General features: G+C 37.2%; 1 protein-coding gene across 1 annotated transcript; it reads left to right on the top strand.

The window, feature by feature from the left end:
* Positions 1-10,381: 10,381 nt before the first annotated feature.
* On the top strand, positions 10,382-13,774 carry LOC137744104 (protein ABSCISIC ACID-INSENSITIVE 5-like). The gene is made up of 5 exons (XM_088681039.1): positions 10,382-12,215; positions 12,776-12,847; positions 12,958-12,987; positions 13,194-13,307; positions 13,439-13,774. Exons 1-4 carry the CDS (start codon positions 11,094-11,096, stop codon positions 13,287-13,289), a joined length of 1,320 nt encoding a protein of 439 aa, XP_088537165.1. The 5' UTR covers positions 10,382-11,093; the 3' UTR covers positions 13,290-13,307; positions 13,439-13,774.
* The last annotated feature ends 458 nt before the right edge of the window (positions 13,775-14,232 follow it).

The raw sequence follows: 14,232 nt of genomic DNA, 5'->3' as shown, positions 1-14,232 counted from the left end.
ATATATGTCTGTGTATATATATAGGGGTGTACATGTGAATTATGAGCTCCCTTAATGATGAGATAATATTTAATTAACAACCTTATTAGCAGGATATAAGGCGGGTCTTATGGATGTGGGATACAAATTACAACACAATAATCTAATTTGGTCCCCTACTGATGCCTCTCTTTTGCAGATTGGTCCCTACATTTATAATTACAAAGTAAAGAATTATATTGCAAGGATCATATATACATAGTATGAGAAATAAGATGTGGAGGACAACATTATGATGCATGATTACTCCTTCTTCGATGCTCTGCGCGTGACAAGAGACCGGCCGGCGCCTGCATTTTGTGCATTTCATGATTTGCATGTGGCCAAGAAAAATGAATGGATTTGATAAAGCTATATATGGATCATAAGGTAATTTTCTTTCCTCGTGAGTGAAGGGAAGCTGACTACTATTTGGGCGACGGATTGGTGATGTGATAGCATCATGTGCCAGAACAGTAACTGCTTAGAAGGGTTACCATTCCACCACCTGCAATTAGAATATATTGTTAGTTGCTTACAAGCCTCGCTACAGTATGAGATAGAAATGTTGAAAGTATCAAATTGTGTATATAAATTTACACACATATATTATAGTTATACAACGATATCTTTAAGTTAAAGGAGTGAAGAAATAAAATGATTGCGAACTTGCTATTCTTGAAATTCAAATCTAAAATTTCCCAATTACAGTGAAAAGACATTCTTCATGCAATGAATCATTTGATCCATTTGTTTTGTTTCTTTGTTCTTCAAATCTTTGCAGGGATGAATAATATTTATTCTTGAAATTCAAATCTAAATTTACACACATATATTATAGTTATACAACGATATCTTTAAGTTAAAGGAGTGAAGAAATAAAATGATTGCGAACTTGCTATTCTTGAAATTCAAATCTAAAATTTCTCAATTACAGTGAAAAGACATTCTTCACGCAATGAATCATTTGATCCATTTGTTTTGTTTCTTTGTTCTTCAAATCTTTGCAGGGATGAATAATATTTATTTAAACTAAAGAAAATTTAGATTAAATACCAATTTTAATAAAGATTTTAAGAAAAAATACCAACTTTAAAGAAAACTACCAATACCTTCTCATTCTGTTTGGATTAAGCCACAAATTATGAGCAAATACATTTATAAGCATAGGGACATTTATCTTTTTATCCCCACTGCACATGACCACATACAACCGGTGCCAGTGCCTGAAATAGTTGCCGGTCACCGTCATATGTGACTCTTTTTCATTTCCACGAATGTTTTGTTGTGTGAGTATTGTTATATATATATATATATATATGCACAATAAACTTAATTAGAGAACTTATCAGAAAATTCATTACTTTACATGGATTTTTAAGGTCAATGTTGGACAGTGCCATTGAGACAAAAATAATTGATCATCCGGTCGTTGGAAAATTTGATCAACCAGTCGTAGGAAAAGTTGGCCAGTTGAAAAACGTGGCAGAATTCAGTCGCAATTATGTAATATGTTGAATTATAGTAGTATTTGTAGAATTGTTTTCGTTGACTTTTTTATTCGTACCTAAACTAAAAACATAATATTTTAGCTTTTTTATTTTTTATTTTTTTCGGAATTGGTATTAGTATATTCTATATAAATGATAGCTTACTTTTCCCGTTAAGAAGCATTTCATTAATAAAACATGGGGTTCAATTTGACAAAAAAAGGGCAAACCCTATTTACAAAGGCCAAATGCCAACAAAGACCCAATAAACAAATTAACCTCAATTGATTCATTTGAGGTGGCTCTGGTCCATCCCATACTCGAGTCGTGCTTCAAAGAGTCTCGTTTAGTCCCACTATTTTTCATTTAACCACATCAAGATTGCCACTCTGAGCTCTCACAAAATTATCATAAGCCTTTTTCTCAGATTTCATACATCATCAAAAGTCTTAATATTTTTCATGGAGTCTCATCTGCTTCCAACCTTCTGTTATAGTTGCCAAATACCTAATAACCGCCAGGTTTTACTCTTCACTAAGTTTGTGACCAATCTTCTTCATATCTTTTTTTTTTTTAATCTCAATAGGTTGGATTAGAGTGTGTAAGGGATTCATCTGATATAACTCAAATGCCATGATTTTACATCTCAAGCTCCCATACAAGATACAGTAAAACCTCTATATAGTCATAATGTTGGGATGAAACTAATTATAACTTTAAGGAGATTGTTACATAATACTTTAATAGAGATGTAGCTAAATTTTTTTTTTTTACTTAGTAATCCTTAATGAAAATTGTATAGATACAAAGAACTACTAGTAGAACATGTTAATTTTTAAGATGTAACATTGAAAAAAGAAAGACATCCAATCTTTAAAATCTAGTGCATGTATGTATGTAGTGCACTCTTTAATTTTTCTCTATAAACAAGCTTGAGAAGCTAGAAATATTAAGTACCCGTAGGCTCAAAGGTATGTATTGTATTAACTCTAAAATATCAAATATTGTCTCGATCAATTATAGAGAAATATTTTAGATCATCTTAAACTTACGTTTGTGACATTGGATCTTATATGCTTATTGACAATTATCAGTTATCATTATATGGAGGCGAGTTTTCTTAATATGGGATTTAGAAAAATTATAACTTAATACAAGGTGGAGTTTATTCCTACATATAGTTGGCTCAAGATGGAATCGGAAATTTTTATGACTTTATTCCTATATAAAGTATCTCTATAGAGTAGTTAATTTGTCTAGCCGTCACGTATTTCACAGTGTGTTAAGAATGAACTCCACATTAATGGAAGGAGAGACTTTGGATGGGTTTATAAGTAAGTTGTGCAACTTCCTAGATTGCTAATTGATTTTATGATGGAACCTTAACTTTCTTCATGGTATCAAAACAGGTTGTCACACGTGAGAAGCCTAATGGCCACACGTGTTCCGCATCACATTGTTTGTTGTCTACGTGCTATACTTGAAAATTCGTCACACAGGAAATGACATGTTAAGAAAGAATCCCACATTAATGAAAAGATTGATCTGACATGAACTTATAAATAAATTAGATTACTCTCCGTATTCCAGATTCATATTATCCAACATGCATGATGATTCGCGCACAAAGATCTTTCATCTCTGTTGAGCGTATGCATCAACCTGAGCGGAATCTGTAACATCCATAATGTTTTCTGACTGAACCAATTTCGCCCCACCTTGTCCAAGCGATGAGGAATCTTCTTATGCCACTCAACGTAATTTATTTAATCAATTACGAATCCCGTTTTCTCTACACACACATTAAGAAAACAATATATATATATATCCATCACACTTTCACTGGTCCGACTTATGAACCCTTCGAAATCACTCTAATTTTAATACGTTTGAGTTGAAATATACTTTGCGACTTTCTCTTTACAAGTCACTTGTGTATAGGTCATATCACTCCAAAAACACACAGAATTCATCCCGATCATTAACTTGAAGAATGAGAAACAACGCTGACCAATTAAGAAGATCTGGATAAGGTTCTAGACTAGCACTTCCACTCAGAAATTGGTGGATATTTTGAAACATTACATTAAATTAACTTTAACAAACATGACTATGCTCAATTTCAATTTCATATTTTTCTTGACGACGTACGCTGTCACATAATTTCAGTTCTATAATTTGAAAGGGTGCAAAATTTAGTTTGAAAAAACAGTCAGTCTAGTATGAAAAACACTCGGCTTATCTGATAAATGTAATTTAGATCTTTCGATAATTACCCATATTTGGGATTATATAGAATTACCTTTAACTATATTGAGAAAGAAAAGTTGGATCCCTGTTTACTTACAACAACAAAGTTTTATTCCACTAAGGTATAAATCCTAGAATGCTATTGCGATTGGTTTTATGTCAAGTCTTTTATTAGCTCCAAGTACTCTATGTCTTTTCTTAAAGTCTCTTTCTAAGTCTTCTTTGGTCATCTACCATTTTACATGCGATGGGTATCTATGTCATAATTAATCGCATCTTCTTTACGAGATTTTGGATGGATTGTTCCCAAAGGTTTCTCTTTTGCACGTTTGCAGGCTTCCAAAATTGCTACAATAATTACATGAATTGTGGGAAGTAGCTGGGATGAGTAGTGTCCCAATACCTACAAAAAGATTGGACCACTTCGACTGCTGCACTGTTTCAACAAGAACAAGTATAGAGGATATGGTGAGATGCCAACCCTAAATCAGGGGCTACGTCCTGAACCAGAAAACATAATAAACAAACCACATAATACTATAAGCAACATTAAATACTCAAAAAATGACTTTAAATTTGAGTGATGAAGAGAAAGAAAAATTCTTGATAAACCATATCTTTGGTATATTAAACTATTTTAAATGAGCATACAAGGTGGGTTTGAGTGGGAGTGCTATTAGCATTCGCCAGATTGAATTTTAAAGGTGCGAATCTCCAAGGTTATTCATATATATTTACGGGAATTTTTGTCATGCGTATTTGAAATAGGAAAAACTACAAATTGAAGAAGAGAAAGAAGAAACAACCAATGAGAACTAGGCTTTAATTGATCTGATTCTTAGATTTCGAGTATTGGATTTACAATACCATGTATCCCACAAATGAGCCTGAATGATGAGAATATAAATTTCAAATCCAGAGTCTCAAATCATACGCCTGAACATGTAAGATCAAATCTCTCACATTTGTCAAATTCATTGTTAGATTTGATTGAATGCCCAAACTCAAACAAATAGAAAGATTTGCTTGATTACCACTTACAATATTCACACATCTCAAATTATTTCTTTCACACCTTTTTATTTTTTAATATTTTCTACACACCATTAGCATTTGATAAATAAATATTTAAAAATTAAAAAGGCACAAGAGAAGTAATTTGAGGTGTGTGAATATAATCTCCTTATTCATAACCAAAATGATTATGCAACAAAAGTAAGATTGTCAGAATTTAGAAAAACCAGCAATTCATATATAAAAGGTGGTGTTATTCATACATTTCTTTGAGAAATGCTAAGGGGATTATATAAAAGGTGGTGCTATATATTTATATATTTTTTATGAGAAATGTTATCGGAACTTTCTCAAAAGTGTGATTTTCATAAATTATTTGTCACTTTACAGTTTAACGTCAATTCTCTTGTCAATATTATAAAACATTGTGCCAAAAATATGAAGTGGCAAAGAGTTTCATTTTTGAGAGATTCCTCTTAGTATTTCTCATATCTCTTTTTACATTATTCACATTCCTCTCAATTTTCGATAGGCGACAAATGAATTAAAAAAATCAAATACAAAAATTATAGCGAGTGAAAAATAAAAAAGGGCGTAGATAGCATTAAAGAAAGTTTAGATTCCACTATGTTACCAACCGACAATATAAGAAGTAATCCAATCTCTTAGAAGCTCTTTCCAAAGTTTCTTTTTCACTAATGTAGGACTCTTGTACCATCACATCCTCACATCACCCAAATGTTTGGCGAATTTTCAAGTCAAACACGTGGACAACACGAAGTGGGCAACATGGAGCACGTGTAGTCATTGGGTATCACATGTTGGTTCAATTTGCTTTGATATTATGAAGAAAATTAAGGTTATATTGTAAAATCAATTGGCGGGGGGGGGGGGGGGGGGGGGGGGGGGGCGGCTTTGGCCGAAGAACCTCCAATGCCAAAGTTAGAATTTAGAGAGAAAAATGTTTAGAGAGTTTTTGGGAGTTTTGCAAGAGTATGGACTTTTTCTTTCAAAGAAAATGAAGTCATATTTATAGAGCATGGCCGGCCCTCTTTGGAAGAGAGAGTGGCCGGCCCTTGGATGTTTTTTGGGGTGTAATGGTGATTAATTTGGTGATTAATGGATTAATTAGTAATTAATCCATTAATTAGCCTAATTAATTTAATTTATAGGAAATGTTTTTGAAGGTTATGGAATGATTTCCTTGTAGAGGATATGGAGTAAAGATGGATGAGATAAATTTGAGCCTGTTACCTATTTTGGGCACTCTTGACTTGGTTGATGGATGATTCTCCACTACTCGCATGTAGGAAACCCGATGTGTCTCGAGGGTAATTTTGTCTTATTCACTTAAAAATCCACATGTCGCTTCTTGATTATTTTTGGCTCCACAATGCCCCCACACCTGCTGGGCTGCTCATAGGAAAAGGCAAAAGGTGTAGAGATCTTCTTGCTCTAAGAAACGTAGGAATGCTTCATATTTTGATGTAGATTCCCTCTTTAATATGAAATTAGATCTTTCTAGGAAAGGGAAATAAATTTCTTTCAAAGCCTATTTAAGTCCACCTTAAGTGGGTTGTTAAATCAACTTTGGAGAGCGATTGATTCTACCCTACAAGAGAGAGAAAGCTTGGAGGATATTTGAACCCCCTCCCCTAGCAATCTTCTACACTTGCCCGTGCAAAGGACTGTCTTTCGTTGCTTTCTTCGTCTTTTCCGCGCCGTACTGATGTAAAGAAAACTTAATTCTCCTTATCTTTTTCTTGGGAGGTACTACCATGGGGCGGTCGTCGAGGTGGTGCGGAACGTCGGCTGGCAGGGGCCAGGAGTCGGCTTGGCATAGCCCAAGGAGGTGGTTTGGCAGGGACCATTGCTTGTGCTGCTCAACTTGATTGAAGCCAAGGATTGGCTCCGCATGGACCGAGGAAGTGGTGTGACATGGGCAACGGTTTGGGCTGCCACGTCAGGGCTGCTTGCCAAAAATGAGAAAACTGCTTGAGTTTTATTTCTTAGCTGTCGTAGATGGAATAGTCAAGGATAAAGCTGCTAAGATCGAAGTTTACTGAAGATGAAGTGTCGGATGAACGAACTATTAAGTGTAAAAGTGGATGCTGCCCCCTAACCATTTGTTGCCTAGTTGATCATCAAACATTCGATCTTTTGAGCTATGTGGCTTTCTCTCACTGAAGAGCTTACCCATATGGGTGTCGGGGATTTAGTTTACCCTATCGCATTGGAGACCAATTAGTTTTTCCTCTTGCACTGGAGAGTAAACTCATATAGGTGTCAAGGAATTGGTTTACCCTCTCGTACTAGAGAGTAATTAGTTTATCCTCTCGCGCTGAAGAGTAGACCCATATGGGTGTCGGGGAATTGGTTTACCCTCTCGCACTGGAGAGCAATTAGTTTATCCTCTCGCACTGAAGAGCAGACCCATATGGGTGTCAGGGAATTAGTTTACCCTCTCGTACTGGAGAGCAATTAGTTTACCCTCTTGCAATGGAGAGCAATTAGTTTATCCTCTTGCATTAGAGAGTAGACCCATATGGGTGTTAGGGAATTGGTTTACCCTCTCGCACTGGAGAGCAATTAGTTTATCTTCTCGCACTGGAAAGCAGACTCATATGGGTGTCGGGGAATTAGTTTACCCTCTCACACTGGAGAGCAATTAGTTTACCCTCTTGCACTAGAGAGCAATTAGTTTATCCTCTCGCACTAGAGAGTAGACCCATATGGGTGTCGGGGAATTGGTTTACCCTCTCGCACTGAAGAGCAATTAGTTTATCCTCTCGCACTGGGGAACAGACCCAGAAAGGATTCTTAGCAGTTGTTGTAGACAGCAATTAAGATAGTCTTGGGCCGACTTGGGCTGCTTGGGAGGCCATGGGAGTGGGATGCTCGGCAAGAGCAGGTTAGGCCACGAAAATGGGCTGTTCGGCGAGAACAGGCTGGGCCACGGGAGTGGGCTAGGCCACAAGAGCAGGCTGGGCCACGAGAGTAGGCTGCTCGGCAGGAGCAGGCTGGACCACGAGAGTGGGCTACTCAGCGAGAGCAGGCTAGTCCACGAAAGTGGGCTAGGCCACAAGAGTAGGCTGGGCCATAAGAGTGGGCTGCTCGGCAGGAGCAGGCTAGGCCACTAGAATGGGCTACTCGGCGTGTGATGCATGCGGGTATAAGGCTTGGGCTCTGCTTGGCAATGCGTTAGACGTGGAGTAACATGGCTTGGGCAATGGCCTTAGTGCCGTGAACCGTCTTGGATGGCACGGGTCGGGTCGTGGTGGTGACACTATGGACCTCGGCGCGGGTAGCTATCGTAGTAGCCACCACAGTGCTTCCTGTGGTGAAAACTCGTGGTGGTGGTGCCGCTCCACCTATTGTCACATTTAGCCTCGTGGATCGTCGTGGTCTCATCTCTTGAATGTTGAAATTTTCATTTGTTGAATTTTCTAAATTTCTAGCCATTTTACTTCTCTTTTACGTTTTATTAAATAATTTTTACAAATAAAAAATTCTAATAATAAGAACGCATGAAAAATCTACAAATGGACAAGAAAAATAGAAAACCTTGGATGCGAGAGTCTTCTACGAGTGTGGGAATCAACTCTCAATGAAAGCACCAATTTGTGGATGCAAATTTCCGCCTTCTTGATTTTGGACAAAATTGCACCTACAAAACAATTAACACCTTAGGTCAAGGCCAAAAGCCTCACACGCCCACGATGAATTTTGAGGGGGGGCTTTTGGCCGAAGAACCTCCGATGCCAAAGTTAGAATTTAGAGAGAAAAGTGTTTAGAGAGTTTTTGGGAGTTTTGCAAGAGTGTGGACTTTTTCTTTCAAAGAAAATGGAGTCCTATTTATAGACCATGGTCGGCCCTCTTTGGAAGAGAGAGTGGCCGGGCCTTGGATGTTTTTTGGGGTGTAATGGTGATTAATTTGGTAATTAATGGATTAATTAGTAATTAATCCATTAATTAGCCTAATTAATTTAATTTATAGGGAAGGTTTTTGAAGGTTATGAAATGATTTTCTTGTACAGAATATGGAGTAAAGATGGATGAGATAAATTTGAGCTTGTTACCTATTTTGGGCACTCTTGACTCGATTGATGGATGATTCTCCACTACTCGCGTATAGGAAATCTAATGTATCTCAAGAGTAATTTTATCTTCTTCACCTAAAAATCCACGTATTGTCTCTTGATTATTTTTAACTGTACATGTAAAAACGCAGTTACTCTATAAAACCTTTATATGTATGGGATGATGTGAGACATTAATTCTATTATTTTCTGGCACAAACATTACACGTGTTGCAACATCAACAAAGACCTCTTCTCCATCAGCCACCTAGCTAACAGGTGTCAAGGTTTCCAAGCATTAATGGATCTAATTTACGACTGGGAGCATGTTTTTTTATAGAAAAAAAAGCAGTGGAGACTAGAGATTGATTAGATTGACTTGTACGCCAAAAAAGTGGCCCCACACCACGCCGGAAAGATAGAGGTATGGTCATGTAATTGTTCGATCGACTCTCTCCTCCTCAAAGTCCCTCCTGTATAAGACTGCACAGCCACCCTTAGGGCGCGCGCGGCTCTCTCTCTCTCTAACTAATAACCAAAAATAAATATAAAAAATATAAAATAAAGCACCACCCCCATGAACTTGCTGATGTTTTAGCTGCTGATATTATATATATAATATACCAAAAGTTTGAAGTAGATCTGTCCAAGAGTAAATTAAACAGTGGCCTGGAGTATTGGGTTTCTGGCATTTTTGAGTTCTTAGTCTTCATCTTCAGCTTCCCAGTCAATATTTACATTCACTCAAGGTACTTTTCTTTTCATGGGTTTTAGGGTTTCAGCTTAAATAGTTTTCTTATGCAATAGTCTGCATGTTTTGTTGGCTAAAACGGTGTAGAGTCTCTCTTATGTACTCAAGTTCGAGCTTTCTTTCCAGTAGTTTATATAAGTTAAACTAAATATGTTTCTTTTTTATATTTCTTCTTGCTTTGATCTGTGTTTGTATGCGTTTGTTGATTTTTATGTGTTTGTTCTGGGATCTGTTTCTTGAAGATTAATTTGTTATCTTATTGGTTGGTTAAGTAGGGGTTAGTGATTTTAGTTTTCATGCAATCTGCTTTTTAGTTTATTGTTAATGTGAGATTGTTCAGTGTGCTTGAAACAAAGTCACATACGTCATATGTCATTATACAATTGAATGGAGTACAATTGAAAAATAAATTTCAACACTTCTATAAACATGTGGTGTACCGCCTTTCAGGCACGTTGAAGAGTCTCTCATTGTTTTTTTTTTTTTTTTTTTTGACAAACAATAGATTTTATTAGATTAAATATTGGAGTAGTCACTTACGGGTTCGAAATGATGTCGTCATGTAGAGCTCAACACCTTTCCATCACTGTAGTAAAAGAACACTTCTCTCATTGTTAATAAGTAGATAATTAGTGCAACTTCTTTCTGGCTTTTTTATATTATGTTTGGTGGCTTTTTTGGTGTTTATAATTGAAATAGAAAATTGACCACTCTAAAATGAAGTGCAATAGTAATAAAACAAGAAAGATTCTCTTTGCTTTAGCTACCTACCCCGCATACATTCTATTCCTGTTTCCTATTTAGGAAATGCATAATTTGATACGGACCAACCTATCTTGTATGCGTCATGTGAATATAAACCTCCAATTGTTCACTAATCCCATGCTTTAATAGCACAACACTAATTAATCCTTGGTTAATTTTGGTTGGTGTTGCCAAGCATATTTATCCTTAAAATATAATCATAGGGGCCACTGAGATTCATCGTGATTTTTTAAAATGCAAGTTATATTGGTTTGAGAGACTTGAACACGAAACCTCTTGAACATTGTGTAATATAAATGTTCTTAATCGCGTGGATAGAACATCTCAAGCACATGCAAGGTAAATGTTCTCAATCACATGAGCATGAGAGGTTCAATGCAATATTCTCACTCACCTGAGCTGAAAGAGCGTTGCACATAGTTTTGTTGCTATTGCATGAATGAAATTGTCATGTACTTTCTGTACGAACCAATTAAATTCATTCTGAGTACTCTGCTTTGTTGACATTATTTGAAGTCAATAATTTCTTCTTTGTTTCTTAGCAAAAAAGGGACATTTAATTGGACTTATTTATTTATTGAAGGAACCGTTTAATGTCACACAGTTGTCTACACTTCAAAATACTAAAATCTTTATTCTCTGCAACACCGACAACTACTGCATAACTTTACCCTATGTGCTTCAATTTGGAAACCCATCATTCAATCAGGTGTAGATCACACAAACATGGGTGTTTCAGAGTCGGAAATCATCTCCCAAGGCAAGGTGGATTCGCCTTTGTTATCGGACGAAGAAGAAAAGAACCAGTTACTCTCCTCATTAGGAAGACAATCATCAATCTACTCTCTCACTCTTGATGAGTTTCAGCACACCCTCTGCGAGAGTGGCAAGAATTTTGGGTCGATGAATATGGATGAGTTCCTCACAAGCATTTGGACAGCCGAAGAAAACCAAGCCATTAATTCCAATCACACCAACACTTCTACTACTAACAACAACACGAACAACATTGAGGTGCACATGCCTTTAGCCGATGCCTCTGCAGAGAAGCGCATTGCGACGCAGCCCAGCTTGCCGCGTCAAGGCTCACTCACGCTGCCTGCGCCACTGTGTAGGAAAACGGTGGATGAAGTTTGGTCCGAGATACACAAAGGGCAGCAGGCAAAGCAGCAGAACAATCACAACAGCAGCATCGATGGCGATGGCGGTGTTCAAAGTTCTGAGTTTGCCCCTCGCCAGCCTACTTTTGGGGAGATGACATTGGAGGATTTTTTGGTTAAAGCAGGGGTAGTTCGGGAACAGGATTCAATGGCCGCCACGGTGGTGCCTCCTCAACCTCAGCAGCAGCAGCAATATGGGATGTATCAGAACGGCAACCAGGCGGTGGTACCCAGTTTTGTTAATAGGCCTGTGATGGGAATGGGGACTGCTGGTGCAGCAGGTACTAGCACTGCTGCCGTTATTCCTAATTACCAAACTATACCACAAAGTGGGTCTGCGGTTGTGGGAGAGTCCTCTGCGTATGCTGCGAATGCTAAGAGGAATGGGGCTTACCCGACAGTGCCACCTCCACAGTCGGTTTGTTTTGGCGGGAGAGTGGTGACTGGTGGTGGTGGATATGCTGCAGGGCAGACAATTGGGATGGTGGCTCCTGTGAGTCCGGTGTCTTCTGATGGGATGGGTACTAGTCAGGTTGATAACTCTGGGGGTCAATTTGGTTTGGAAATGGGTGGACTAAGAGGAAGGAAGCGGGGTTTAGATGGAGCGGTCGAAAAAGTCGTAGAGAGGAGGCAGAGAAGGATGATTAAGAATAGAGAGTCTGCAGCAAGGTCTAGAGCCCGAAAACAGGTGCATTATTTCATTCTTTTCTGACAATTCAGGTCCTACTACTGAATTGTTTATTCTAATTAATTTCTGGTTATAATGATTCAGCTGCCTTGAATGGTCGAATTTAAATATCTTTTTGTGATGCCATTTTAGTAGACTATATATTCACTGAAGTGTATTGATCATCAATGGTTTAGTCATATGGTAGCAAAATGTTCCCTTTGTTTGGTTGCTCGATGAATAAACAGAGTTGCATTGCCACCGTTATTATAGATGGATTGATCAGTGGCGTCAATTTGTTTTTTTTAAACTTATCCAACGTTGTCGGTTTATAGTGCAACGCTGCTAGGAAATGATCTTTGCCAAGCTCTTAATAGAGTAGTCCGGGTAGCTAGTCTGAATGTTATTCGCAGAAAAGTTCAATAGCTGCTAGGCAAGAGTTGAACTGGTACTTTGAAATTTTGAATCATGTAAAATTATGTGGATACCCAAGTGAAAGTAAATAGTAGAATTTCTCATCACATTTTCTTAAAGGATCATGACAGTAATTTTTATTTGAGTGATACGTGCTGCTTTTACAGGCATACACAGTTGAACTGGAAGCAGAACTGAACCAATTGCGAGAAGAGAACTCACACCTTAAACAGGCGCTGGTAATGACATGAAAAACATTTCGATGTGTCGAAAGCTTTCCGACTCTTTTTGTTTCTTGTGGTGATATTGCTTATAATTATTGCTGCTGCTGATCGAGTTAAATGAACAGGCAGAGCTCGAGAGGAAACGAAAGCAACAGGTAATTCTTGCTTTAAAAATCTATAAGTAACACAAAAAAAGAATGCTTTTAGTGTTACAAGCGATCTTGATTCATAGTCTGTCCAACAAAACAAGTGAGACTGTTGGAAACCGTGTCTGCAACTGCAAGTAAATTCCTGTGTTCTGCCACACCCGATGAGTTAATTGATCACATTACGCATCCATAACTGAAATACTTTTTTACAGTATTTCGAGGAAATGAAGATGAGAGTTCAGAACAGGGCCCAGAAAGTGAAGGAGAAGCTAAGGGTGTTGAGGAGGAGTCATAGTTGTGGTTTGTGATATGCTATCTGAGAAACGGTAAATGCAGGCATATTTCAAATTTTTAGTCCGTCTTTGTACCTTTCTTTCATTTTCCGAATACGTTACTTATGCGTAACTTCCTTACTTTTGAGTAGCTTCCTATGCTTAAAGAAAGAGCTTCCATGTAGGTCATTAGGACTCGACAGAACTGAAGCGCTACCCAGGGATGTCGAAACTGCGCAAGCTCAGCTCGATGTTGAAATGGATACAAGGTGAAGCAAATGATTAAGAGTGCTCCACTGCAAGTTAAGATTATGTGACTATGAGAACATGAATGATTCAAATAGGTCAAATGTGTAGAGTCCAGTTGAATATTAAATTTGAGTTATGTACTAGGCATGGTTATGCATTAATTTGTTGTAGTTTTTGTAGATTTCAACTTACCATCTTTCGGATTGGAATTTTTCTAGAATATAAACAAAAATTATTTAGTAATGTTAATATGCATGCTATCGATTTGAGAATTTATATGTATCAACAGCTGTACAATAGTAGTACTCAAGATTGTGCGAGTTAATTGGTCGATAACGGTGACTTGGCGGTCCATACAAACGTACTTTTCAAGACTCGGTTGGTCTATTTTATTTATTCAACAATCGATATTATTTACTCTAAATGAGAAAGAGTGGACTTAGCCTCACAATGAGCTAGCAATAATGTGGTTCAAATTCATTTTTAATGAGAATCGAACCTAAGACCTTTCGGTTACAAATGAAGAGGATTATCACTAGCATGTGATAATAAATAACTCGATTGGTGCATTTTTTATATTCAATAAATTGATTACAATTTTCATTATTTGTTTGTGCATTTTTAATATTAAATAAATAAATTATAATTGCTAATATTTCTTGTTAGTAGAAATAAAATATGTTTGTTATTATTTTGGGTAAAGTACAAAAAACTACTTCAATTATTGGTG

The sequence above is a fragment of the Pyrus communis genome, chromosome 12, assembly GCF_041283825.1.
Source record: "Pyrus communis isolate YQ-2024b chromosome 12, ASM4128382v1, whole genome shotgun sequence".
NCBI classification, from domain to species: domain Eukaryota; kingdom Viridiplantae; phylum Streptophyta; class Magnoliopsida; order Rosales; family Rosaceae; genus Pyrus; species Pyrus communis.
Note: the sequence above shows the minus strand (reverse complement) of the source record. Positions and strands in the feature narration are given on the sequence as shown.